Here is a 26,379-nt window from a genome sequence, read left to right as displayed (position 1 = left end):
GGCAGAGCGGTAATATAAGGTAAACATTTCTTTCTATGCTCTATGCATATGCAAGGCGAGGCGAGGAGCAGCCTGGATGAGTTCCGTGCCCCAGTCCGAGTGTACAAGTGTTACCTGTGTGTGAGTGTGTGTGCAACAGCTACCACAGGGACGCCAAAAGGCACGCGCTACACACATGGAAGGGGGGTTGAATGCTGTTTGGTGGGTGGCTTTCCATTCACGGTACTCCTACAGGACACGGGTATAATCATTCTGTATTGGCTTGGCAGATGAAAAGATCTAGCATGAGGTCCCTAAAATCACCATCAAGGATACAATTAAGCGACACGGATCATCTCAGGGTTCTACGAGGGTTTCTCAGCGAGGCGTGCCCCTCTAGCGGGTATCAACCATGTCTCAACAATCCCCCAACAGTCCCTCTTTTACTTGTGTGTTTTTTGTTCCCTTTCTTTTCTATTCCCTTTTTTGTTATACTTTTTGCCGGTGGCTACTACTTTTGCCACTACTTTAACCGCATAAACGAATGCCCGTAGCAGGTGCATTTGCAGGGGGCAGGGGGATAGGAGGCCGTACAGGTGTGTGTGTGTGTGTGAGTGTGTGGACGTGCCAGTTACCGTGTTACCACTGTACGAGTAGCCCTCTGCCCTCACCCTCCGTTTTTGGCTTGGCGTTGGTGTCAGGCAACAGAGGATGGCCATGTTTTGGTTTTTTGTTATGTGCGCCACACACACGACACGACACGACACACACCACACACACACACACAGAAATGTATATGTATAAGTGTATGTATTAACCCCTTGTTGCAACAGCCATTTTTACACATTTACAAGTTGCCACTTTATGTTGCATAATATGACCAGATGGCACCTGACTTTCTTTTTTTCGTATCTCTTCTCGCCCTTTGAATGGTTGAGTCGGGGGTCGGGGGTCGAGTAATTCAATAATTACGCTCTTGACATCATATTCGTGTGACACTTTTTGCATTTGTATGCATGCACGTGTGTATCTGTGTGTGACTTTGGCGCTGTGTGTGTGTTTGGGATGTGGTAACGAGCGGCTTGAGAGTTGTGGCTGGAAAAGTCACACGCCGCTTAACAATAAACCCACTGCCTTTTGTCCCTCTCCCACATTGCAAATACATCTAAAGGCAAACACACACATACATATACAAGTCACACACAGATACAGGCCAGTGACATTGCGGTTGATACCAAAGAGCTCCAAAAGGCTCCATGTAGAAAGAATGATAGAAATGGAGGGTAACAAAAGGAAAAGGCATAACCTTCGGAAGATACTCTCGAAGATCCATCCAGAAAGGCAGATTCAAAATTAATGGACTTGGATCATGAATAATATACATTTGTGGGCATTTCTCCAATTTCTCCAATTAAAAGTCAATAAAAACATATTTCCATATAAGTCTGTAACGATATTATTTTCTACATTTATTGAAAGTTTACTGATTAAACCAATTGACATATAATTTGATTAATTTTGAACTGAACTCATATTAAAACAATTAAATTTGCTTCTTTATAGTATAGTTTATTTCCTATCGGAAAGATGATTCTTCCACAAAGTCCGTCTGATATATTGAACTATTAAACTGGGAAAAATGCAAAAAACTGGCGAAATTTCGAAAAATTCACTTGTAACAGGGTGATAACACAGAAGTGTAGATACGAAATTGGGTTACTCTAGCTCTTATAGCCTCTAAGATCTAGGCGCTCATCGGGACGGACAGACAGACATGACTGTATCGACTCGGCTATCGATGCTGATCCAGAATATATGCACTTTATGAGGTCGAAAAGGTTCCTTCTGGGTGTTATACACCGGAATAAAGTATATCTTCACCTTAAGGGTTCGATAACTCCTAACTGGCCTTGATGGCTAAAGGGTTCTTTATTTGACGTTACAACCTAAAATATCATTTGAAAATCACTGAAAGGTTCTGGATAGAGCGTGGAAGTTAGGCTCCTGGCTTATGCTCCTGCTCCTCGTTACAGGTCGCTTAAGGACTGGTTGGCAAAGGCTCCTGTTTGGTCCAGCGTGTAAGAGCGAACTTGTTGTAGGTCCTGATCGGTCAGAAAGGAATTCACTCCGCGGTACGAGACGTGCTCGCGCCTGACGACCGAGATGGTGAGCCATATAAAGATGATGTCAACAAGAGCCAGGCCTATGGCGACTATGGAGCTTCTGTTGGAGAAATACCACCATAGCATATTGGCGAACGAGACAATCGGCAGCAGGAAGCCCCAAAGCATAGCGGGCCCCACGACACCCGAGGTGCTTCGCAAGGCCCCACTTGCCACCGAGATGATCGAGAGTGCGGTAATGTTGACGCAGGATATCCCGAAGATGGCATTGTAGGAGCTGACCACGGTGTAGTCGGCCAAGTCAATCTTCAAGTAGGGACAAAAGGCGTCGATGGCGATCGCAGCAGCCAGCACGAGGAAGACTATGCCCACCATTGGGCCCATCACACGGCCCAGTATGGCGAGGAAAATGGACCAGCAGAGCAGCGCCAGCAGCAGGCAGCTAGACAGCAGCAGCGCAGTGCTCTCCCACAGGCAGGCGCACTCGATCAGAGCGATGGTCAGCAGCACCAGCCCCAAGTCGATAATCGCCGCTTGGTGGCGGAACAGACGCATCTGACAAGCCACCTTTTCCACCAGCTCGAGGACCTGCTCCTCTCTCTGGCTCTCCTCGGACAGAGACTGGCTGGAGGGAGACGGTATGAGCTCCTCTAGACTGACCTCCCCGTGCGCAATGGCAGCGTAGCTGCTGGCCAACAGTTTGTCAAGATTCTCCTCTTTCAGCTTGAGCATCTTCTCGGCCTTCAGCAGTTTGGCTCTCCAGTAATCGCCAGTCCTCTTGTGACCTCTCTGGGTAGAGCGTGCGATCGGAGGCACAGTCTGGGGCTCCAACGTGTTCATGTCTTTAAGGCGTAAACAAATGATAGATGTATTCGAAATAATTTAAAGTCCTAGGATTCTGTGAACAGTGGCTCCTTTGGTAGAATAACTGCTACGATGTGTATAACAAATGTGTTGAAATTTCATTTCAAAAACAATTCAAACCAAGCGATACCTTGAAGCAAGTGCCATCGATGCGATTAGGATACTTGATGACCGCAGGGTCTTCCCGGGTGCCAGGAGGGTGCTCGTTCTGTTCCCCTAGCAGAGGCAGGCAATCCCCCAAAGTGCCATAAACTGTGCTAACTGGCAATCAATGACTGGAGAACATATATCACAATAGCATCGGGCGTCTAGCGTTCGGCGTACGGAGTACGGCTGTCCGGCTGTCCAGCTGTCCGGCGGTCGGCTGGCGCCATATGTGGCTCGCTAGAGACCCCCAAAAGTGTGACCGGGTTCACCGAACACACCGTAAAGGACACGACCACACTCGATTCAACTTGCAAATTGCATTTATGCATTATTCAGAGCAGTTAGCGTGCCAGTGGATGGAGGAGCAGCAGCCAAAAGCACAATTTGCAACTTTTGCCAACGATATCAACTATGTATTTAAAACAGAAATTAGACACGGCACCAACAGAAGCAGGAGGCGGAGTAGCTGCAGCAGGAGCAACAGCCAGTGTGCAGGAGCAGGAGCAGAATCAGAATCAGGAGCGGAGTGAGGCGGCGGCAGTAAGAGCCAAACAATGCTGACAATGCGCGCCCAAAGGGCGGCGAAAAAATCACAAAACTTTTACAATTTCAAGCGGGGTAAAAAACGTGCAACGCGTCAAAGGGAACACGCGAGCTGGCTGCTGCTCCTGCTGTGTGTCTGCATGTGGGCTGGGGCGGGGGCGAGGGCGTAGGTGTGCCCTGGCCATGCCCACGGAACATACGCACACCACAAAGACACTCGTGAGAGCGGAGCGGAGCGGGGGGGACAGAGGACAGGGGACAGCAGGCGAATTGCTTAAAGCGCGACAAACAACATCCGCCACCATTGTCGCCACTCGTATGTGCTCGACTCGCGCCAGTGTTGAGCAATTCCACGTGGAACTAGTTCGGTATGAAAAGATAGTAAATAGCCAAGAACTTGTTCAGTCGCCGTTAAAGATACAGATACAGATACAGATAGTCCTGTGCCCTTTCGAGATCACTTTAAGCTAAGGCATAGAAACAGGAAATTAGCCTATGGCATTATACTCTCGAATACTACCATGAGAGCCAAGAGACAGATATCTGGAGTGCCCAAGAAGATCCATACTGCTATCTTTGATCACTTTTTCTCATATTCAAATTGGTATGATGTACCTTTCTTTCTTTGGGTCTTCATCGATTCTCGGAACCTCTTGGAGTTGCCCAGCACTGGCCGGCCGAGAGCTACGCTACCGAACGGAAAAGGAGTGAGAGAGAAAGGGGGACAGATGAGTGTTTGTTACCTCTGTCCGTTGTGCGTCGTCGTTCTGTTCGTTTTGCAAAAGTTTTGTTTTTCGGAACAAAACTACAAACACAAGCAAACAGGCGCTTTCACACACACACATAGGGGGAGGAGTAGAAGGAAGCAGGACATGCATTGCTGTTGTTTGCTTAGAACAAGTGTGTGTGTGTGTGTGTGTGTGTTTGCAAGAGTATCTGTGTGCGAGAGTATCTGTGTGTGCTTGCAGCAACTTCTAGCCCCCAAAATGAATGAATAAAGTTAGTCAGACAAATTGCATTTCCCGAAAATATTATCCCAAACAAGTAATTGAAAATTTGTTGGTCGTATTTATGATTCTACCCGTGGATGGTGGCTGCTGCAGCACAGTGAATGTGAATGCGAATGCGAGTGTGAATGTGAATGCGAATGCGAGTGGCTGCCATGTTTGATGCCGAAGACCGTAGATCGCAAGTTCAAATTGGGTACAGGCCAATGAAGCAGCACAAATGTGGATTGGATAAGTAGTGGCTCCCCAAGAGAAGTGCCAATTGCTACTGCAGATGGGTATATTTGCGGTTCGGAATTTCTATAGCACTTTCAGAACTAAAAGACTGATCTCATTACCAGTCGTTGCAAGTCCCAAACGGTGAATGAAGCTAGATTGTATGTGTCTGTACATATGGATATACAATATTTTATAAGACAGATACTTTTAGACGAAAAGTGGCTTGGATTCCAGGTACTTATCCGGAGGAAAAGCGATCCTCTAAAAAGGGGCATCACTACTTCAAGAAGATGAAAGGGAGCTCAAGTACTTCCTTCCTCAAGAAAATGCAAAGACGGAGACTGGCACTTGCGGTCATGTACATTAATACCCGCATTGCTCAGCTGATGACCCGCAGTCATCAGATGATCAGCCGCCGGAGACCCGCGATGATCAGTCGGCGTAGTGTTCCGTTGATTGGGGATTTGCTGGATAAACTTTATAGGAGCCTCCTGGATGAAAGACATCCGCAGCTCTCAATCGTAAATTGCCATTGTAGTGAGCCCATGCATGTACATATGTAATACTCTGTTATACATATATATAAACTCATATGCAAGCATTTCCCCAAACCACAGGCAGAACCCAAACGCACTCATACTGAGGCTAAGGGTCTCTTCCAATAAGCCACTTAATGCTGATCATGCATTTCCATAGACCCAGGCAGAGACCACTCGCACTAATACTAATGCAGCGGTACTCTCTTCGTACTTGCTCTCCGATAAACATAAGAACAATTGTACCCTAGGCTGAGAATTAAAAAAGATTCCAATAAACACTCTTGAATAAGAACTCAAACTGAACGGTCGTACTCCCAGCATTCTACCATCCGCTGATCAGTCTCAGGAGAAGCAGACCACCCTGGAAAAAAGTCTCAAAATTGGGAAAATGGGGATCCCACATTGTCCACAATGGACCAGGAGAATGATCAAGAACAGGACCATGAGGAGGATGGTTCTGGAGTTTAGCTTTTCCATTCAGACGCTACAATTTATTTTACTCGAAAGGTAATGCATTTACCTTTTCGAAACGTTCGCTGCGGGGAGTTATATTTATTTATTTTTGTTCTTTTGGAAATAATGATTTTATTCATACAAAAAAATTTCTTTTACATACATTTTGTCGCTTAAAAACTAAGAACAATCTGACAGAATTTCGCTTAAAAACTATTTTGAAAGGGGGAAGAAGGGGAAGAAGGGGAAATGAATGAGCTCAGGAGCTCATTTGTGGATCATCATGACTGGCATGTGTGTGGTGTGTGAGTGTGTGAGAAATTACTGTGGAGAGCACAGGGCAAAACGATACAAAAAAAAACAAAGAGGAAAGCTATAGAGAGTGGGGGGAAGGTGAGAGAGAAAGAAGAGTTTGGATTGGGTAGCACCTTCTAGGCAGTGCTGTCATCTTCGGGCTCATCACCGCTGGCACCCGAGAAGATGTAGTTGTCGCGACCCTGGATGCCGGTGCCGCCGGCATCGCCCAGCCAGGGATAAACATTGGGGCACTCGCGACAGGTCTCCATGTAGCGGGTGTCCGTCAGATTCTGTTCGGGTATCTTGAAGGGCAGGGCGCACGTCTGCCAGATGTTGCAGGGCTTGGGGGCCACGGCGATGCTCTTGTCACACTTCCACGACTCGATCTGGTTCACGTCGCGCAGCTCCTTGGGATCGGTCATGTACTGCAGCATCTGGGTAACCGTCAGGATGTAGACGTCGGGTCTGTGGGAGAAACAAAGCAAAACGGAATGAAGCTGGTGCCACATACGTGAATGTCTCTTATATTGCTACGAGTACTTTCAAGGATCAGAAAAGGCTCATAATGCTACTTCGGAGATACTTAAGACAATGACAGGGCACACAGGTGTCTGCCGAAAAGAAAGGCCACCGAACCGTGCAGCCGGTTACTGGGAATGGATGATGCTGCAACCGCATAGTGGACACTGGCGAATGATGATGATGCTGTTGATGAGGAACAGTGGCTGCAAAGAGGCTCTGGCAGTGGCAGTGGCAGTGGCGAGTTGATGCAAAGGAAAACCTTGCGGCATTCTTGTGCCCCTCTAATGGGAGTGGTGTGGTACGCACTTTCAGGCATTTCATTTAAACGCTACAACACCTCTATCCTTCTTTCGCCTGCCCAGCCACGAGAGCCTGCAACAGCTTTAGCACCAGCACCAGCCTCCGAACACAAACGCAATGTTGAAAGTCATTCACACTAATTAAAAACTTCGCACAATTGTGCGAGAAATAGTTTTGCAGCTGCTGCTGCTGCTGTTCCATGCCCCCCATCACTTTTCGTGAGAGCTCCTCGTCATTCCCCATTTAGGGGGAGTCCTCGTCCTCCCACAGAGCTGGCTGGGTCAGATCTTTTTCGTTCTTAACTTCTCTCTCCCGTAAACTAATGCATGAGGTGCGAATCGGGAGGGGGGGGCGAGTGCAGATATTTACGAGCACGGGTAGGAGTGTGTGTTGCCATTTTGGGGAAAATGAAGTTAACATTTCTTGGGTTTCGAAATGGAAACAGTAAAAAGTTGAGTTTTGTTACCCATACAAAGGGCATTTTAATCCGTCTGATTGCTTTGGCTTCCACTTTACTCGCCGAGTACCCTCTCGTACATAATGCGAAGACCAGCGGCTTCAGAAAGATACTAGTCCTTTGACAGGGATGGGTCTGGAATGCAATCATACCGAAACTGGATCATAGCCAACCGAACCTCCTTTACACTTATCGTATACCATCGAACCACCCTCAACCGATCCCATACTCAACCAAACCTTAGCCCTAGTCTATTCCCATCGTAAGCCATTCTAGTAAGTAGACCTTTATCTCAGGCAATTCAGCATATTAAATGTTTCCATCAGGAAGCATACACAAACAGATACTCCCTACTCCTGCTCCCTATGTAGGTCCTTGGAGTGATGTCGATGACGCGGGGCGCTGACAAAGTGCGATTCTATCAGCATAACTTCATTAAGCAAGTTTTTGGTGTACGCTGTATGCCACTTTCGCTTGCTTTTCCCTCATCCTTGGTTCCTCTGTCTCTCTGTTTCCCCTCCATGGCTGTCTCTGTCGGCTCTGACTTATGTTGTTTTTGTGCGTTTTAACATGGCTTTTTAGTTAGCCCCGACCTCTAATGCTCTGCCTTGTTGGCCTTTCTGTTTTCCTTGGCCTGCTCCTGCTCCAGCTCTTCTCCGTCGTACCCTCTTCGTGTCATGTGCTCCTCAACTCCCCTTTCCGGCTCCGACTACTGCTCTGCTCTGCTCGGCTGTGCTCTTGGTTCAGGACCTGGGCCTGGGCCTGGGCCTCCACCGATATTTTTCAAAATGAAACTTTAACAAAATTAAACTTTTCTCATTAAAACGTGCGATTTTTTCGCTCCTTATCCTCAAACCCCGGGTCGGGTCAGGGCATCGGTCCGGGCGTCTGCTGTTGCTGATGATTTTTTTAAACGCTGACCGCAGCGTCGCCACTGTCGGCCGGAGAGAAAGTCAAAGTGAGAAGGAGAAGGAGAGTGAGAGAGGTAGGGGTAGGGGTAGAGGTAGAGTGGGGCAGAGAGAGAGCCGGACTGAGATTCCGGCGAGAGCTGTGCATATGGTTGAGTGACTGCCCGTTGGATCGGGGTCTCGTGTACGGGGACTCCGTCCGGGGCTCAACCTGTCGACGGGCAACATGTGCCGCCGCCTCTACAAGCAATTTTTATAGCAATTGCCAATTTTGCTGCTGCCGCTGCTTTCTCTCCACCTCTCTACCCCTCTTCCCTTCCTCCGGATCCTCGTTCCTCCATCTCACTTGGCTTTTTTTTTTTAATTGAATATAAAACTTGCCAGCGGCAATCGGAAGTGCACTGCAGGAAACGCCAGCTGCCCATGTGTGTGTATGTGTATGTGTGCGTGTGTGTGCGCCAGAGAAAGATGGAGAGACACAGAGAAGAAGACAGAGCCAGAGATAGAGAGAGAGAGAGAGAGAGAGATAGAGAGAGAGAGAGAGAGAGAGAGAGAGAGTGTTCCAAAGTTGGCTTTCAATTAAGAAAACACCAGAAAAAAAAGAAAGAAAAAAACAGAACTGAACTGAAAAACGCAGCATTGAAACGAAAAACGAAAAAACTGCCCCAAAAGGAGATATAAATTTATGAAATATTAAGAGCCGTCTGCATATAACCAAATTGGTTCAAAGCCCGCTCAAATCAGTTGAAATAGTATATGGATACGTTTTAGCATTTTCCTGGAAGATTTCGAAGCCATTTGCTTGATCCTTTCCGATGGAAATCTTTCCTAGACTTTGCATAAGGATATGCATATACGTAAACTCTTGCAGGTACTAGATCTGCTGATGATTCTTTAGGAATAGGATATACATATGTTCTGCTATTATAAGAGACTGAAAGACTAGAATGATACTCACAATTCAAGAGCCCAATCGAGGAACTTGTGCAGGCCGTTCTCCAGGGGCTTGGTCTGGAACCAGTTCGTGTGGAATGGCATCATATAGGGGGCCTTGTTCTGTTCGTAGTACCGCGAGAAGTCCTCCTGGAGCCAGGCCAGCACCTCCTCCTCGTCCAGATTGTGGAGCACACACTGGTCCATATAGGGACAGTGGCCGCCCTCGAATCCCTCCACGTAGTGGGTGTTCAATGGCACCTCCCAGACGCCGGGGAAGGTGCGCGACGGGCATGTGCCGCTCTTGCACTCGTGCGAGATTTTGTAGTCCAGGGTGTAGGGCCACACAGGCACGGCTACTGGTGGCACAGTGATCGAACTGTCGTAGATGTAGCCAAAGTCCTCTAGAACCTTTACGGGGAAGGGGAGAAAGCACAGGGATCAGTCGATGGTGGAAACAATGACAACAATGACGGTGGAGGAAAATCCATCCACAAAATCTTCATCTGCAGGCACATGGATGGGCGCGTGTATCAGTCTCAGTATATTCTATTATATGCATAAGGAGATCTGTTTACGATATGCCTTCGACTGCCTCCAGCTGTCAACATGCGAGGCGCAGTGGCAGGGACAGGGGCACGGGCTGAGAGGCAGAGCTTGCCACATAATGGGCCACTTGAAGCGTTATACATACATGTGTTGTGACATTGATGTCATGTCATGTCACGTCAAGCAGAAACTTTCGCTTCAGTCAAAGCCTGTGCACGTGCGGCTACGGCTACGGCTACGCCTGGCACTGCCTCGAAGTGAACTTTACTTTAAAGCCAAATCAATGCAAAGCCGCTGCTCAAAATTCGACTTGAATAAGAATACGATTCTCAGATCGTCTCAGGGAGGATTCCAGTATCTTTTCCATAGAATAATAATCTGTTTTTGTCGCCTCTTGCCGCATGCTTAATGCTGAATAGATTCATTTGAAAATCATTAAAATTTAACGTTCCTCGAATTGCGTTCGGCTTTAAGTTCAATTATTGCATTTAAATTGGTGTTGGACACCGAAAAAGTAAACTGAAATTGAATTGCCTTTTGACGGAGCCAACAATTGAATAAATTCTCAATTCCGTCTGGATGTTGTGGAAGTGAAAGGGGAATTGGCATTGGCATTGGCATTGGTGTGAGCCGCAGACCGATTTAAATGAATCACCTTTCGATTATGTTTTCAGATCAGATCTTCTGTGGTCTTCTGATTTCAAGAAAATGCAATCGAAAATTGCATGTCAATTGATGTTCTCATTGTTTGCATTTCTTTTGTGCACATCCACCTGCAGCCGACCTCAAGGAGACCGGTGACATCGGATATCGGTCTTCGGACTTCGACTCACCTTGTACTGGGTGTTGCGACCGGGCTTGAGGAATGGGGCACGCATGCCGACCACATCGTTGACGGACACGTTGGCAAAGTGTCGCAGAATTTCACGCATGCCAATCATCTCGCCCACCCACTCCTCGTAGCCCTTGTCCTGGAGGCCCTGCTGCTGCGAGATGCTCTCGGTAGCCACCTCGTGTCCGGCATAGCCCAAATGCTGGATCTGTTGATAGTTGCTGCAATCGAAGGAAAACGAATTCGTTGTCAGAAATTATTTTAAATTAAGGGTAGATCTAGATGAAGCATGGTACTGATTTAAGGGAAATCAGGGAATGTATCAGCATCAATAGATATACAGATACAAACTGTAAGCATAACAAGTCTTTTAAGAACTGTCCTAAGCAGTCCACGCAGTCTACGTCTTAAGCAGTCGCTGCAATACCTCATGCAGTAAAAAGACTACGCACTCTACTGTCTCACTGTAAAGCAGTCCTAAGCAGTTTCCGACCAAAAAAAAACCGACAAATCCCCAAACTCTGTGAAGTTTTACACACGATCCGTAATTGGAGAGCACCGTATATTACGGCATATGAAAATCCCTATCTGAAGGAAAAAAGGCCAACAACAAAAATGAATTCTAATTTGTAATATAATGTTTTCCACTTGCTCCACTGTTTGCTCGAACAATGCGGGAGGAATGTGTGCTAGTTGCCTTTTGCTCAAATGTTAGCAAATCATTTTCACACTTGATGGCTTAACACAAAGGAGGACACACACATACACACACACACACACACATGAGGACTGCAGGACGCGTAGACAAGCATAGTTTTTGGTAAAATTCGAAACTAACTGAGGACCATGGACACGGCACCGGCACCGGCACTGGCACCGGCACTTGCACCCTCCTCACACACTTCAGGTTTTTGCCAATTAGAAGAATTGTACAGAAACCAAACAAAAATGCAAAAATGGTGTGAGAGGTAGCCCGGGGAGGGCCTTGGGTGTGGCTGTGGGTATGGCGAAACTGCTTAAAAAATAGACACAACCTCAGTCGTTTGTGTAGCGGAAACAACGAGGTGTAGACACACGTATATCTCCAAATGATACCCATCAAGTCTGGAATAGGATTAAATTTCTAAGATGGTGTCAAAAGAGTACAAAGCATAAGAAGCATTCCAATTCCCTGGGGATGCTTAAAGCTGTTTAGATTTGATGCCAATTACAACTATTATCTTTTCTCGGAATGTGTGGGTATTCTTTCCTATCTACTGCGATTCGCTTTGTTGCTCAATTCGACAAATTTCTCGCCTTTTAAATGGACAAAAGGCTGCGCACAAAAGTATGCAACGCAAAAGGCAAAGTACAAGCCAAACACGTTTGTGTGTGTGCGTCTGTGCTGTGTAAAGGGGGAAGAGGAGCATATACAGAGCAATGCATAGTTTTGAGAAAAGAGCGATGGTACAACAAAAAAAAAATGCAAATAAAATTATGAATGTTTTGTCTATATAGTTTTTTTTCTCTTGCCGTCCCCCTACGTTAACTCTTGCAACAATAAGGAACATTTTGCATGAATGTATATAGTATTTATTAAGGATTCACTCGCCTCTCACTGCCTCTCTCTCTTTCTCTCTGTCTCTGTCTCTGGCCCTGTGTGTGTGGCTCTGTGTTTGTGCAAATATTTTGCAATGAAATTACGCCCTAAAGTCAAACTTTTCACCCGAGCTCACACCCTCCGCCAACCTCCCGAAATCTCCCACAAGCTCCCGTTCCTGGGGGCCCATGGCACGCCCCTTGTGCCCATTGAGAAACGAAACGAATACGAAAAGTAAAAATCATAATGAATGCGATGAGTTCTCGTTCTGGTTCGCGCTGTAGTTGTTGTAGTTGCAGTTGTAGTTGTTCTGGATGTTGATGGCAGTAGTGGTGCTGGTGGTGGTGCTGCTGACGCACTTGATGCTGATGCACCGTAGGCGTTGCAGCCACGCCCGTTGCATAGAGGCCTGCCCCCTCTCGGTGTGCAGCAGCAGCAGCAGCACTCTCAAACAATGGCGCACGGGCACAAAACTATCTGACATCGTCAAAAAGTTCATGCAAAAATGTGGAAATGTGAAAAGTTGTTGAAAAGCCTGGGTCGGGCCTCAGGATGGGCACCCAGCTTTCGCTCTCTTCCCTCCTTCATGTGGGGGGGATATCCGAATGCGTATGCGTAGGTGTGTGTGTGTGTGTGGGGTAGATTTATTGCATGACATTTCAATTGTTAGACAAACAGCTGGACGAAGGAGATGCAGAAGAGAACAGAAGCCGACGCCGACGCCGAACCCGAAGCAGAATCGAAAATAGAAGAACAGAAAGATGAGGCACCAGGAAGCAGAAGGACCACCACTGAGCACTGCACTTGAAGCCAAGCCAAGTCAAGGCAAGGCAAGCCAAGGCCAAATGGAGGAAAACTGTACGGGAAATACACACATGAGTAAAAGCCAGAGGGTTGGGGGGCGAAAGAGCATCCAACAAACAAGAAAGTCATGCAAACACACTGTTGCCAACAATGTGACAGACAGGCAGACAGACAGATAGACAGACAGACAAAGGGGGTTGCCAATGCGGCCAATGCTGTGACGGATGGTGTGACTAAACAGTGTGGCCAAAAAGTGTGACAAAAGCTTACCAACACGACTGCAAGTACAAGTACGAGTACGAGTACAAGTGCGAGTCCCAACAGTCATATGTCACGGCATAACATTTGTCAGAACAGAAATATTATACCAAAGTGAGGGTGGAATCATAGGGGGGGAGGGTCTAGGAGCCACAATCAACATCGTAAGGATTAGTGTGACCAACTGTTTTCGCTCGTGTGTGATAGGTGAGGAGAGGCTGAGGCCTTGGCTCAGCACGAATGTCAGCAGCAATTAACAGAGCAACAAAAGACAGGAACAACTGTCAAGACATATTGTAGATATACAAAAAAATGATGAAGGGCGGTGATGATGGATGGGGCCCAGTTTCGGGCCAAGAGCTTGTGGTAGAAGTGCGTCACACTCAGAGTCACATTTGATGAGTTTCCCCTTGGCCTTGCAGCTAGACTAGAGTGACTAAAGACAAAGTGCAGTGCACCATCCGAAGAACCAGCCATCTGCACCACTGACTGAGGCACAATGCCACCCCCTCCATTTAAGCCGGGAAAGAAAGACATACCAGTTGCTCACCCTTGGGGATCGATCTTACTATAGTAATACAGATAGAGATGTATTTTACCTTCTAAGAAAACTCCATAAAAAACAAGTTCTGGGGCAGGAGATGTCTTTGTCTCGGTTTTGTTGCTCTTCAATTTTCTGCCACGACACACTGAATTTTTTCCCTTAATGGCTTCCACATACATGCAAGCATAGGGATGTGTATCAATGTGTGTGCCTTTGTGTGGTGTGTGTGTGTGTGGGTGTGGTGAGTGGTGAGTGGTTTGGCCTCTGCTCTGTGTTGCGGTTGCTAACAAGTTCAATTTGCATTTAAAAAGGCAGAAACACATGTAATCTGAACGATTAGAAATTGCAAGATTACACACACCCGCACACACACATACCACACACCCGCACACACACAGGAGCAAGTCTTAAAGGAAACCAAAAATAACCAAAGCCGATTTGGTTGCCTCTTCTTCTGGCTGTGTGGCAGCAGGAGCAGGTGCAGGTGGGGACATGTGGGGTGAAGGCAGGAGCTTACAGGATCAATGTCTCGACGGGAAATTGCGACAAATGATGAATATAGTTGACCAAAACGTTTTGAATGGAAATAAGGCCCCAATAGAGTCGTGTCTGACTAAATCCACAGATATCTGTTTCTAAATCGTATTTATCTTCCAAAGATGCGCGTTCTCTCACAAAGAGTCTGCTGCAAGTGTATCTGTAACTTCGGTCCGAGAATCGCAGTGTTTCTTATCTGTTTTTCTTCAATTTGTTCCCAGAGAAGGCAGTGCAATTCCTTGTAATGTGCTTTTAAAAGCCAAATCTACAGGTTCTGCTGACTGCCTGACTTCCTTTGCTCCTGTTTCTGGCCTGCCTTACGAATCCTCTGGCTCCTGCTCTGGCTTACGGATGAGGGGTCTGTGGGTATTGGGGTCTGGGGTCCGGGACACGCATCGCTAGCTCGATGGCTGCCTGCAAATGTGTTCATAGCAATGAGCTTTTTGTTGTTTTTCCTGTGCCTTGCACCAAAAACTAACTTCATTTGCATGGCGAGAGCATATTGTGCGTGTGTGTGTGTGTGTGTGGCCGTATCTGTGTGTGTGTCATGACCATGCCTAACGAGCTTGCCTGACTTTGGCGAAGGCATAAAAACAATAACCTCCTCGGTGCCGCACCCCCTGCATCCTGGTGTATCCTTGCACCGCCTTCACTGCTCCTTTGTCCCGTTTTCAATAAAGCTCTTCGACAGCTCCTACACACTCATAAAGAAATATGCAAAAGAAAAAAACAGATGGGGTAGATGGGGCTAAAAAAAACATCTAAGAACAGACAAAAAACACACAAAAACAGAAGAAAGCCAACCCCAGCATAGAGTCGAAGGTTTCACATAGATACTCTTAGAGAATGGATCTGAAAAGGACACAGACCCATGTCTACTATATGTTCAAGAATGTTCAAACAGAAACAGAATCAGAGTCCCTCTAACTGAAGATCCAATAATATATATACTATGGTGTATCCTCTAATATACCCCCCGAAAAGAGTATAACAAAAAGCAAGACTTGGCACAGAACGAGTGTTCGAAGGAAAGGCCACAGCAAGTGCATCCTCAAAAGAAGGATTTAGCGCGGAGCATGGGGCAGAAGGGGAAAGGGGATGGGCGTAGAGACTCGTGTACAGAGACTGTTCACATGGAAAAATTATGGCTGCTGCCTGTTTCTTGTTTCTTTCGGTTCTTTCGGTTCTTTCGCTTCCCGTTTGCAATCCCATTCCGAATCCAATTCCCTCTTCCGCTCCCTCCATGATCATCGTTATTATCAACACCAGTTAAGCAATAACCGTGGGGTGATGGTGGGGGCTGTGATACAGGGCTAGCTACATAAAGAGCGTGGGAGAGTGGCTGTGGATGGGTGCAATCCAGAGCAAGTTGTGGATTGCGTTAGTGATTACAAGAACGAACTAATAAAAGTAGACAACGGGAAAGACAGAAGAAAGAATGCAAAGCACACACACCACACAGAGCGGAGGCAGACGGCGAATGATTCAATACCCTTACGGATTACTTGTCTTAATGGATGATATGGGATATGATCGTTAGATTTTGATATATTTTTGTTGATTTCAAATGTTGTATCTTCAGTTAAAGCCAATGCTCACGGAGATGGCAAGAAAACTTCATGGGTTCCGAGTCACAAGCTGGAAATATCATTTGGCCAAAATATCATTTCAATTCTGGCTAAATCTGTTTCCTCTTCCCCATCTGATGGACTTTTCAGTGTCAGTATCCTGTTGTATCCCTTAATACCGCTGTAGTTTCCATCATCTGTTCCCCTCCCGTGCTCCATCTGTGGTTTCACTCTTTGTTCCATCTGTAGCTTAATCCTAGGTTTCCTTCTTGTGCAAAAATCTCTTGTTTTTAATCCCAAGTTCATTCCGAAAGGTAATGGACCCAAGCGGATTGAAGCCAGCAAAAGGATACTCGTGCACATGCACTTGGAGGGACAGAAGGCACCTGCAAGAGCTGTTAAAGTGTCATTGGGTTGTTGTCATAGTCATTGTCAACGTTGTCGTTATCTTTATTTCGCATCAACGGCATACTCATCATCATCATCATCATCATCATCATCATCATCATCATCATCATACTCGTAGTCGTAGTCGTAGCTGTTGTCTTCGTCCACGTCGTCATCCTCAACATCGTCATTCTCGTTGTCGTCATTCTCTGGTCGTCGTTGCTGGTAAGAATATCCTTTGCATGCAGTCCACGGCTCTGTCCAGGCTGCAGGACCCAAACACCCAAACACGGACACGGGCATTCGACCCAGACGCAGACACAGACACAGACACGGGACCCAGGACCCAGGACCGGGGCCAGGGACCAAGACTCATCATCATTGTCGACAACAGCTATAGCTTTGCCGGCAACAACAAACAACAAAGGCAAGAACAAAAACAAAAACCAGAACAACAATCCAGCCTTCATCAACAATTTGCAGTAAGAAAAACACGAAAAGCGACCAAAACTGAGGGGGAAGGGGGGTCGAGCAAAGCACCCACACCTCCAGCCGCACAGCCACCCACTCTAACAACCACACACACCCACACCTACACCCACACCCACACCCACTGGGATAGGCCAAGGTTGCTTCCTGTGCAATGGACAGACACACACAGACACCCACACAACCATTAGCCCATGCGGCATCTACATACGAGGTACGAGTATTAACGTTACGGATATTTTCCTACCAAATTGCAAACAGAGAGAGCGAACGTTGCACAGCTCACTGATCTAAACCAATTGCCAAAGAGGGGGCAAAGGGAGCCCAAAGAGTCCGGGATACTCCCCGGTTAGAGGGTGTTGGGGGGGGATACGAAAAGATGTGCAGAGAGAGGAGGTACGTACATATATGGGCATACATGTATATGGAAAATAGTGAAGACGCCTCCTTTAAACTTGTGCCGAGAAATTTCACAGGGAAATTCGACTGAACTTCAATTAAGTTGAAATTAACCTGATAACGATATATTATCGAGGGAGAAAGCTATCGTTTTGGATTGAAATCGATTTATTATCAACGCATGAATCTGGTTTTGCCTAATTTTCGCAAAAAAGTACTATTCGAATGATATTTAAAGGCATTAAAGTATTCGAAACATCATTGGCGGATTGATCTTTTTGTCATGGATGGAAATAAGGAATGCACCTTCACATTTTCAAAGGGGAAACTATTTTCGCAAGTGCCGAGAAGGAAAGGAATCCCCAAAGAATACAAAGTTGACGTCCAAGTTGTAAGTTTTGCAAAGCCCAGACTGACGAAACTGACGAAACTTGGGGCTTTAAGTCGACGTAATATTAAGCAGGAGGAGCTGCCGTCAAACGGTATGTCCTAATGGTCCCATTACACCCCGCACCGAGTGGCACAGCCAGCAGTGGCAAAAATTCTGAAACAGAAACGGATCCTGGCAATTACAGGAGCTCGACGGGACAAAGCAACAATGCGTATACGCAATGTCGGCCAAGTGCAGGCAGCGCCAGGAGCCAGAAGCACGTCGAGCCACACGGCCAGATGACGGCAAACGAAATACAGACCCCCAACAATGTCGCCGACAGTTGGAGCAAATTAAAGTGGAATTCGCATGCATGAAACTTCCGTGCCCCCCAATCTCTTCGGCGCTATTGAGCTCTAGTATTTTCTCTCTCGGTATCTCTCTCCGTATTGCAGCCTCTGTTGTTGCGCCCCCTAGTCATGACGAATGGGGGCTTGCTGTATTTGTACGGAGGCATCTAACAGGCAGAAGGAATAGCCCTAGTGGAATTAAAACACAAGAATCACCAAAAAACCCATTCAATATCCTCATGATCAAACTAAATGTGGAAGATGGTATTCCTTTAATTTTAAGAGAGAGTTTGTTCCCTCAAAAACGGTGTATTATAGTCCGATTTCTCGACCGTATCATTCCCACTTATTTATTTTGCCTTTTTGATGGCAACTTAAAACTTGCAAACCCTGACAGACAGCTGCTCAAAAGTTGTTCAGGTCATTTAGAAAGTTTAAAGCTAAAGATGTCGGCATCGTTGTCCCTATTGTTGCTGTTGTTGTTTTTCCCCTGTAGTGTCAGTGGCATTACGTTGGGCTTTGGGGGCGTTGGGGGCGTTTGGGGCATGGCCACGTCAACATTAGCATCAACATCAGGCGCGCGACCACCGCGCGACGTTAACGCTGCGGCAGCCGCTTCTAGGCATAGAAAATTTCCAGCATCTGGACGGCAGCATCAGCATCAGCATCAAGGTGGAAGTTACAACAAAAGCGAGAGTTGAGAACGAGGAAGGGGATGGAGCTGGAGATGTAGAGCGGAGTACAGTGGGTGCCATACGTTAATTATATTATTCACTCGATTATCTTTTCTAAGCGAGTATTATCTTCCGTTCCGTAAAATGACCATCCTTCTGTAGAAGAGGTACTATCCATAAGTCCATAATCCATCCATAAATATCGAGTGGCAGTAACATCTCTCCTGTTGTGTTTATTCCACGATAGATCTCAGATACTATGTGCTCCTGTCCACATTGCATCATCGTTTGGAGACGATAAGTGGGCGCGGCAGCTGGGGCCAGTAGGGTCTGGCGGCTGGGGCGCTAGTGCCAGTATGGTGGTGTCTGGCTTGCGGCTACCCTGGCCGGCTGGTTAGCCAGCGTCTCAGGAGCCGCCGTGCCGCTCCACGTTATTAATATTAAGCCAACGAAACGGGACCGGAAAGGAAAATGAAAAGCGAACTTTTTGTTGAAGCCAGAGCCCCCAGAGCCCCCAGAGCTCTGCTCTCCGTTTTCCGCTCCCCCATGCCATACATATGTGGAGGCGCGTGTGTTGTGCCTGCAGCGAAATGGGGCGGCAGGAAACCGGAACATCAAAGTTGTTTAGCCGAGCAGGACGGGGGAGGAGGAGCACAGCAAAGTACCAGACCCAGGCACAGTCTGTGGCAGAGAGAGCGAGAGGGCTGCTAAACAGATTTCGGTTCTTTTGGGCTGCTGCTTCCTGGGAATTGCAAAATGTCAAGGTGTTGATTACGCGTGTCAAAGTTCACCTTTTGGTAATTGCTGAGGGCTCTCCCACTCTCTCTGTCTCTCTCTCTCTCTCTCTCTCTCTCTCTCTCTCTCTCTCTCTCTCTTTGTCTCCTTTGTATCTGTCCGTCTGTGCGGCTTATGAGGTCAAGCGATGGCAAACAGCAACACGGGAGATGCAATATCAAACGACACGCACACACACACACACACACACACACACTGGTAATTACCCATACAGTGCACGAGTGTGAGTACAAGTACAAGTGTATGCATTTTGAGAATCCTGTGTAACTGGAATCTGGGACAATGTCTTGGTCGCCCTTTGGGCCTGCTGCTGCGGTTGCAGCTTGTGTTTCATTGAATCCATAATAAATGTCCCCTAATCGATATGTGTGTGTGCGTGTGTGTGTCTGGCATCGGTATTAAGTAGATTGCCCAATGAAATATGCAGCAACAAAGGCAAATTCGAACTGGAATGGCTTTGAAAGGCAGCTAATGGACTTGGATGCTAATGAATCTCGTGGCTAATAGATTGTTTAGCCAGCCGTACAAGCCGTTTAAGCCTCGCATACTCCCAAGACGATTATCAAATATGTACCAAAAAAAGCATACAAATCGAATATCGGGTAGATATCGATAAACGATTGCCAATGCGCAACATTTATCGATACACTTATCAAGCGTTTTCTTTGCTTTGCACTTCTGATGCGAATATTTGCGTGCCGCCCCAGTCGGAAACCGTTTAAGTGTAACTAATAGCCACGCCCATCCAACCATCCGCCCATCCACCCATCGCCCACCATACAACCACTCTCTACCACCCACTCCTGCTCCTCCTGCGGCGCCTGCTCTTACGCTTGACGGCAGAAAGATGAGAGCGGAGCGAAAAACGATTTAAAATAAATAATTACATAGTTAAAGCAGCTGCTGCCGCAAGTTGTGCGGTCTTCAGGTGACCCCCCCCCCCACAGTCCTCAGTACAGTCTCCCACCAAAGTGGGCGTGGCCAGTTTGCCAGCAATAAAAGTTTATCCCCCACTCCCCACCAGGCAGCCAGGCAGCAAGGCAGCAAGGCAGCTCCTGAGCATAACGCGACTCGATTTCAATCTCGTTTTGTCCGTAGCAGACCACAAAAGTCGCTCATGTTTATTCAGTGAGTGCTCTCTCTGCCACACACACACACGCACACATGTTCACTCTCCTCTCGTTCTCGCTCTCGTTCTCGTTCTTTGACTGTCTTGCTGCCTCCCACTCTTTTGAGTGGATTTCTGAAGCGGAAGGTGCTGCGGTGCGGATTGCGGAGTGCGGACTGCAGAGTGGTTCGCATATTGTTAACAAGTAAAATTAAAACGTAAATGTTTGAAAATTAGATTTTGGCCCCACAAGTCGCTTTTGTTTAGTTGGCTCTCACATTGCCACCAAACTCTATTTTTTGTTCTATCTCCTCCTCTGGTATACCCTTTTCCAGAGGAAAAGGAGTTTAGAGGAGTTTCAGATGGTAGAGGGACATAGATGGATGGATGGGTAAACCTTTCAAGGCAAAGTAAAAAGAAATAGTAAGAAGAAATTGAATTTATTTTCATGTATAGTAGATTCTTTAAATTCTTTAAAATATGGCCCATATTGAAGCTAAACATAAAACAGAAATTTATATTTAATTTATAGCAAATATAATATGTTTGGGTATGAAAAATATTTATTTTAAATGTGAAATTTATTTAGATCAAATATTTTGAAAGGATCATATTTCACGAAACAATTGAATATTTATTTTTTCTTCGAATTTGAAGTCTCGTTTCTGAAGACAGTCCCTAAATTTGTGTAATATTATTTTGAAATATAAACAATAATAAGGATTAAATCGGATAAAAGCGAGAGATTTTGAAGGGATCCTCGAGGGTATCTAAGGCTTGGTCTATCTTTTACTTTTGCCTTTTATTGGTGTGTGGAACAGTCTGTGTGCCTTAGTGTCTGTATGTGTTTATCTGTGTGTGTGTGTGTGTGTGTGTGTGTGTTCAGTGAGGTGTTGCCTAGTTTTCGGCTTGTTAGTTAGTTAAAAGTTTTTGCGTGCAATTAAAATGCTGCGCAAAAAGTTTTCCCTCAACATTGTTCTTAATTTTTTTCTTGGGTTTTTGCAGTTTGCCAAAGCCAAATACAAATGAACTGGCATTGTCTCAGAGCCATAAGAGTGTGTGTGTGTGTATCTGTGCGTAAGTCCTGTTAGCCTGCAGTCAGCAAAGTGTACAAAGTCCTGTGGCAATTGTCTGATTGTTTTCTTAGCCGCAGTAGCACCAGAACCCGAACCCGAACCAGAACCAGAAGGAGCAGCAGGAGGACCAAGCAGCATTCCCAAGTAGAAGGAAGCACCATTCAATGGCAGGAAAGTTCGTTATCAGTGACATTTTGGCGTATAAATAGCAAACAGCTCGCACCCTACACCCTCCACCCGACAGCCTTCAACCCCTACAAGCCCTACAAGCCCTACAGGATTCAGGAGCAACTTCCACCAGTTAGCAGCTCCTTCGTTCCGAGCTGCTCCCAGTTGCCGTGGCGAACGTGCTGGCAATGACAATTGAAATGAATATTCTAAGCAGCTGGGCCACCGAATCTTTCTTAGAAACCTCGGCTGGAACCTGGAACCTGGAGCGGTACCTCTTCTGTTTGCAGTTCGTCGAATGTCGAGCAATTAGGGAATGAATCACACAGCCACCGAAAACGTCTGTCTGGCAGGCAATTTAGGCAAATAGAAAGAATGCAAATAAAATAATGGGGCCTTTTCCGCAGGCCAAGCAATAAATATTGTACATTGAAGTCTCGCCCAATGCCCAATGCCCAATGCCCATCCCTCACTGATGCATCTTTCCGATGAAAAGGTGGTGATACTTTTATTCACGACTGAAAATGGAGAAATCCTGTCTTACAGATGAAACATTTATGGTGTTGCAGGCCACACAAAAATTGAAATCTTTTACCCAGAGGCTGAGCAGTAAATATTGTGTACATTGAAGTGGGGTGTTTCCCTGTCTCAAGCTGAATTCTATGTCATTTTTGTGGGAAACCCTTTCTTCCAATAAGTATAGATGAACCCTTAACACACCAAACACAGAACTCTTTTGTTTTTCCAATTGGTAAATATTCGCTGTTCTCGTATCCCCCGTTCTCTCCATTCTCTGAATGGTACCCCATTTCTGTTCCTGTTAAAAATTAAATCAATTGCTGACCACAAAAACCGCACGAAAAAAAGGGCATGATGCATGCATGATGCATGTTGCATGATGTCTGTGTGTGGGTGGGTGTGTGTGTACATGGGAGAGTGCCAAAAGCAACCGCAGCACCCACCGACATTCACGAATGACAGAGAATATACATTTTTCTCTTTAGCCGCTGCACTTCAACCCGTCGTCTCTCATCCTTTTTTTTTGTTCTTGTTTTCTCATCGTGCAGAGAACTGACAAAACTAATTGCCTCAGCGGCCGTAAACAAAAAAGAGAATATTCGCTGCATACTTTGCGGCCACTCGGGGAGAAGCGGGGAGTGGCAGTGGCAGTGGCAGTGGCAACAGGATCTCTGCATGCCAAATCAGAAATCATCAGGCCCCAGGCAAAAGTGGCAGGAGCAGGAGCGGCAGCAGCAACAGCTACAGAGACAGAGACAGAGACAGAAAAACAGCAACAAAAGCCAACAACAAATTGAGAATAAAAATCTTAACAAAATAAGCTAAAAGCTGAAGAGTTGCCGAGCGCATTAAATCATTTCCGCACTGGAGAGCAGGCAGATGATTCTTTTGCCACATTTTCTTGCCACCAGTCTTGCGCTTTTGCTGCCCCCCTCCCCTCTCTCTCTTTCTCTCTGCTTGTTCCTGTGGCAAGTTGCAAGTTTACCACTATTTATGGGGCTGCAGACTAAAGGGGTTGCCTGAGAGTGGGACGAAAAAAAAAAAACAGAAAAAAATGAAAAGTGTGTCTCCGTTTCTCTATTTCTCCGAGGCAGAAGCATAAAAATGATTCGCCCGAAAAAAGCAAAAGTATATAAACATATACATACGTACTCGTACATATACGGACAGAGAGGTGTTCCAATTTGCTCCGTCGCTGGTTTCCCTAGAAAAGGAATCTCCTTTCAATGAAAGGAAAAGATACTTTGGGCTGCCAAAAGATTTGCAGAACCTTGGGGCCTGGCGCATGTCCTGCCATATACTTGTCAAGACTTCTTTGGCAGAATCGAAGCGATAATTCTCGAAGTTCCATAGAATCTACCATACTATGACAACAGGCTATGATGTTAGGGGCTTAATGGAAAAATGGAGCGAATAATACAGAAGAGCTTGAAAAAACCACATGACTGAGCGAAAGTAGTAGCCTGAAAGACTAGGGTTTTCCTGTTGTTGTTTTTGTAGGGTTTTCTAGTATTTTTCTAGAATTTTAAAATTTTTTTTTGTATTTTTCTGTATTTTTGGGGGTTTTCAGTCTTTTCCTGTTAGCTTCATTTATTTTTCTTGGTTTTTTCTTCTTTTTTTTCTTTGTCTATTTTTTGTTTATTTTTCTAGTATATTTCTGTTTTTTTAAATAGTTTTATTAGTATTTTTCTGAAATTTTTCTGGTATTTTCCAGTCTCTTTCTGTTATTATTTGTTGGGTATTTTCTGTTTATTTTTATAGTATTCTGGTATTTTGTCGGTTATTTTTATTGGTATTTTTCTTGAATTTTTTCATGCACACAGCTGAATGATCTTTGGGATCACAAGAGATCCCTCGGAGATCGCAGAAGAAGTGCGGGAACCTTAAGCTTAAAAAAATGCGAATTGCCTTGAAAAAGTAAGAGTAAGTGAAATTGGGAACACGGTGACAGTCCGATTAGTGCACTCATGTGTGTGCATGTGTAACATATTCAGGCAATTACTGCCATTCAGCGCATTTCAATTCAACTTCAAAACTGGTTCCCATCCTGCATCCCCATCCCATCTTATCCCATCCCATCCCGGCTGTCACTCCACAAGTTGTGGTGCAGAAGTAGAAAAAAGCTTTTAAACTTCACTCAAGATTTTTACGTTCAAGCTCGGCTCGCAAATTTTTTGACTGTTGCCGCTCACTTAGTTTTGCCACTCCTCCCCCTCCCCCTCCGCCGCCCTGGGCTCCCATGCCATACTTTTGGGGCATGCCATTGCCATGGGGGGGGGTTATTTCCGCATCTGCACCATGGCAAAATGTGGCAAGATCTCTGATGTAAAGATCTGCATTTGGAGGTATGGAAATGATATTGAAATAGAGTAGACTACCGAACGGATGTCTGCGATCATAGTATTTAATTCAATGAATTATTGGATTAATGGGGGTTACGCATCGATACCTTACTCTATAACATCTGCGATAGAGTTTTAGATATCTTCTAGATCGTCTTCTATATCGAATAGATTTAATATGTACGATCTGCTTATGAAACCACTAAAAAGTAAATGTTCTAGGACTGGCACATCGTTATATATATATTAGTGTATCGGGGATCATTGATCGAAATATTCAAACCAAAAATTTTTACATTGGTTTTCGTTGCCTTTTCCCCCACTGTTGTAGCAGAATTCACATCATTTTTGGGCAATGCATGCTGACTGCTTCTACAACTACAACTACATACTGCCTCTATCTTTAGATACTGCTGCTACTGCCACTGCTGTAGTATCTTTAGCTACTCCCCGTACTGCCACACACTGCTGTAGATACCCACATACATACGTACTGTCTTTATCCAGGACTCTGCCGAGTCTTTATATACTCGCACTCGCATTGCCACTCGCACTCGCACTCGCACCCGTACGTTCTGCAACTGTTGGCGTTGTATTGTAGCTGCTTTTCCTTCATCATTTTCTTTCTTTCTTTCTTTTCCTTCATTTTGTTGTTGGGCTTTTACTTTGTTGAGTGTTGCCTGTGTGCCTGTGTGTGTGTGTGTGTGTGTCTGTCTCCTTTATAAGTCTGTCAAAATGTAGTTCATATATTTTGGCGAAAATTCATTTTGCAGTTGACATAACTTTGTCAGCCCCAATTTATCAACAACAATTAGTAGAGCAGAGCAGGGCAGGGCAGGGCAGGGCATGCCAGGGCAGGACTTGACTAACATACTCGCATGGGGCTGAAAAGTGGGGGGCCGTGGGTGTGGGTGCCTGGGTGTATGGGTATGCGGGGCCTGGCAAGTATGTGACAAGTATTTTGAACAAAAACTTTGTCTGCCAAACAGAGCCCGACTACACAGCACACTTGACTTTCTGTGCCCCCGAACTTTCGAGAGAGAAAGACAGAGAGAGTGAGAGCTGTAGCTGTAGCTGGAGCTGGAGCTGGAGCTGTCGCTGTCGCTGCAGCAGAAGCAGCAGCAGCATCCCTTGCGTATGCGTAATATTATAATGCCAAAATAATGTGCATTTGGAAAATTGCTGTCACCCCCAAGGAAACGAAGAGCAACAGCAGCAATGGGAGACTGAGACAACAGAGAGTTGCTGGGGCAACACATCAATTGTCAAGTGTCAGCTCGACTGTGCCACACCGACTTGCCACCCAGCTGGCTTATTAAACTTCAATTTGCAACCCGAGCAGAACCGAAAGAACAAAACAGAATAGAACTCACCTGTACTCGTGCGACAGGAAGAAGGTGCCACGAATGAGGCAGCCGTTGGGATTCTGTCGCTTGCCATTGAAGATTTTTGTATAATGATCGTAGTTGTTCAGATTGACAGCACCATCAAAGGTCAGCATGATGATTTGTGGGATCTGCAGCAAAAAAGGAAAAAAAATTTAAATATATATACAACAAATGGTACACACAATGTCTGTATACATCTGTATTTCCTCTCCAGACAAAATCATCTAAACTTTTGGCACCCTGTCATTCGATTTGGCTAAGAGGAAAATCTCTTAATTACATTGCCTCTATCTCAATATACTCGTTTGTACATAAGTAGAAGCTTCTGCACATACACTTATGACCGTGTGTG

At 45.8% G+C, this 26,379-nt stretch overlaps 1 protein-coding gene across 2 annotated transcripts in view; it reads right to left on the bottom strand.

Moving 5' to 3' along the window:
• Positions 1–6,034: 6,034 nt before the first annotated feature.
• LOC108164168 overlaps positions 6,035–26,379 on the bottom strand; it is a 43,146-nt gene continuing 22,801 nt past the window's right edge. For both annotated transcript variants that reach the window (XM_017299782.2, XM_017299791.2), the window contains 4 exons: positions 26,013–26,155; positions 10,674–10,893; positions 9,317–9,702; positions 6,035–6,636 (listed from right to left, as the gene is read on the bottom strand). In XM_017299782.2, the coding sequence (XP_017155271.1) occupies positions 6,306–6,636; positions 9,317–9,702; positions 10,674–10,893; positions 26,013–26,155 (1,080 nt within the window). In that variant the 3' untranslated portion in view covers positions 6,035–6,305. The remainder of the gene's footprint in view (positions 6,637–9,316; positions 9,703–10,673; positions 10,894–26,012; positions 26,156–26,379) is intronic.

This window comes from Drosophila miranda, chromosome XL, assembly GCF_003369915.1.
Source record: "Drosophila miranda strain MSH22 chromosome XL, D.miranda_PacBio2.1, whole genome shotgun sequence".
Lineage (NCBI taxonomy): Eukaryota > Metazoa > Arthropoda > Insecta > Diptera > Drosophilidae > Drosophila > Drosophila miranda.
Note: the sequence above shows the minus strand (reverse complement) of the source record. Positions and strands in the feature narration are given on the sequence as shown.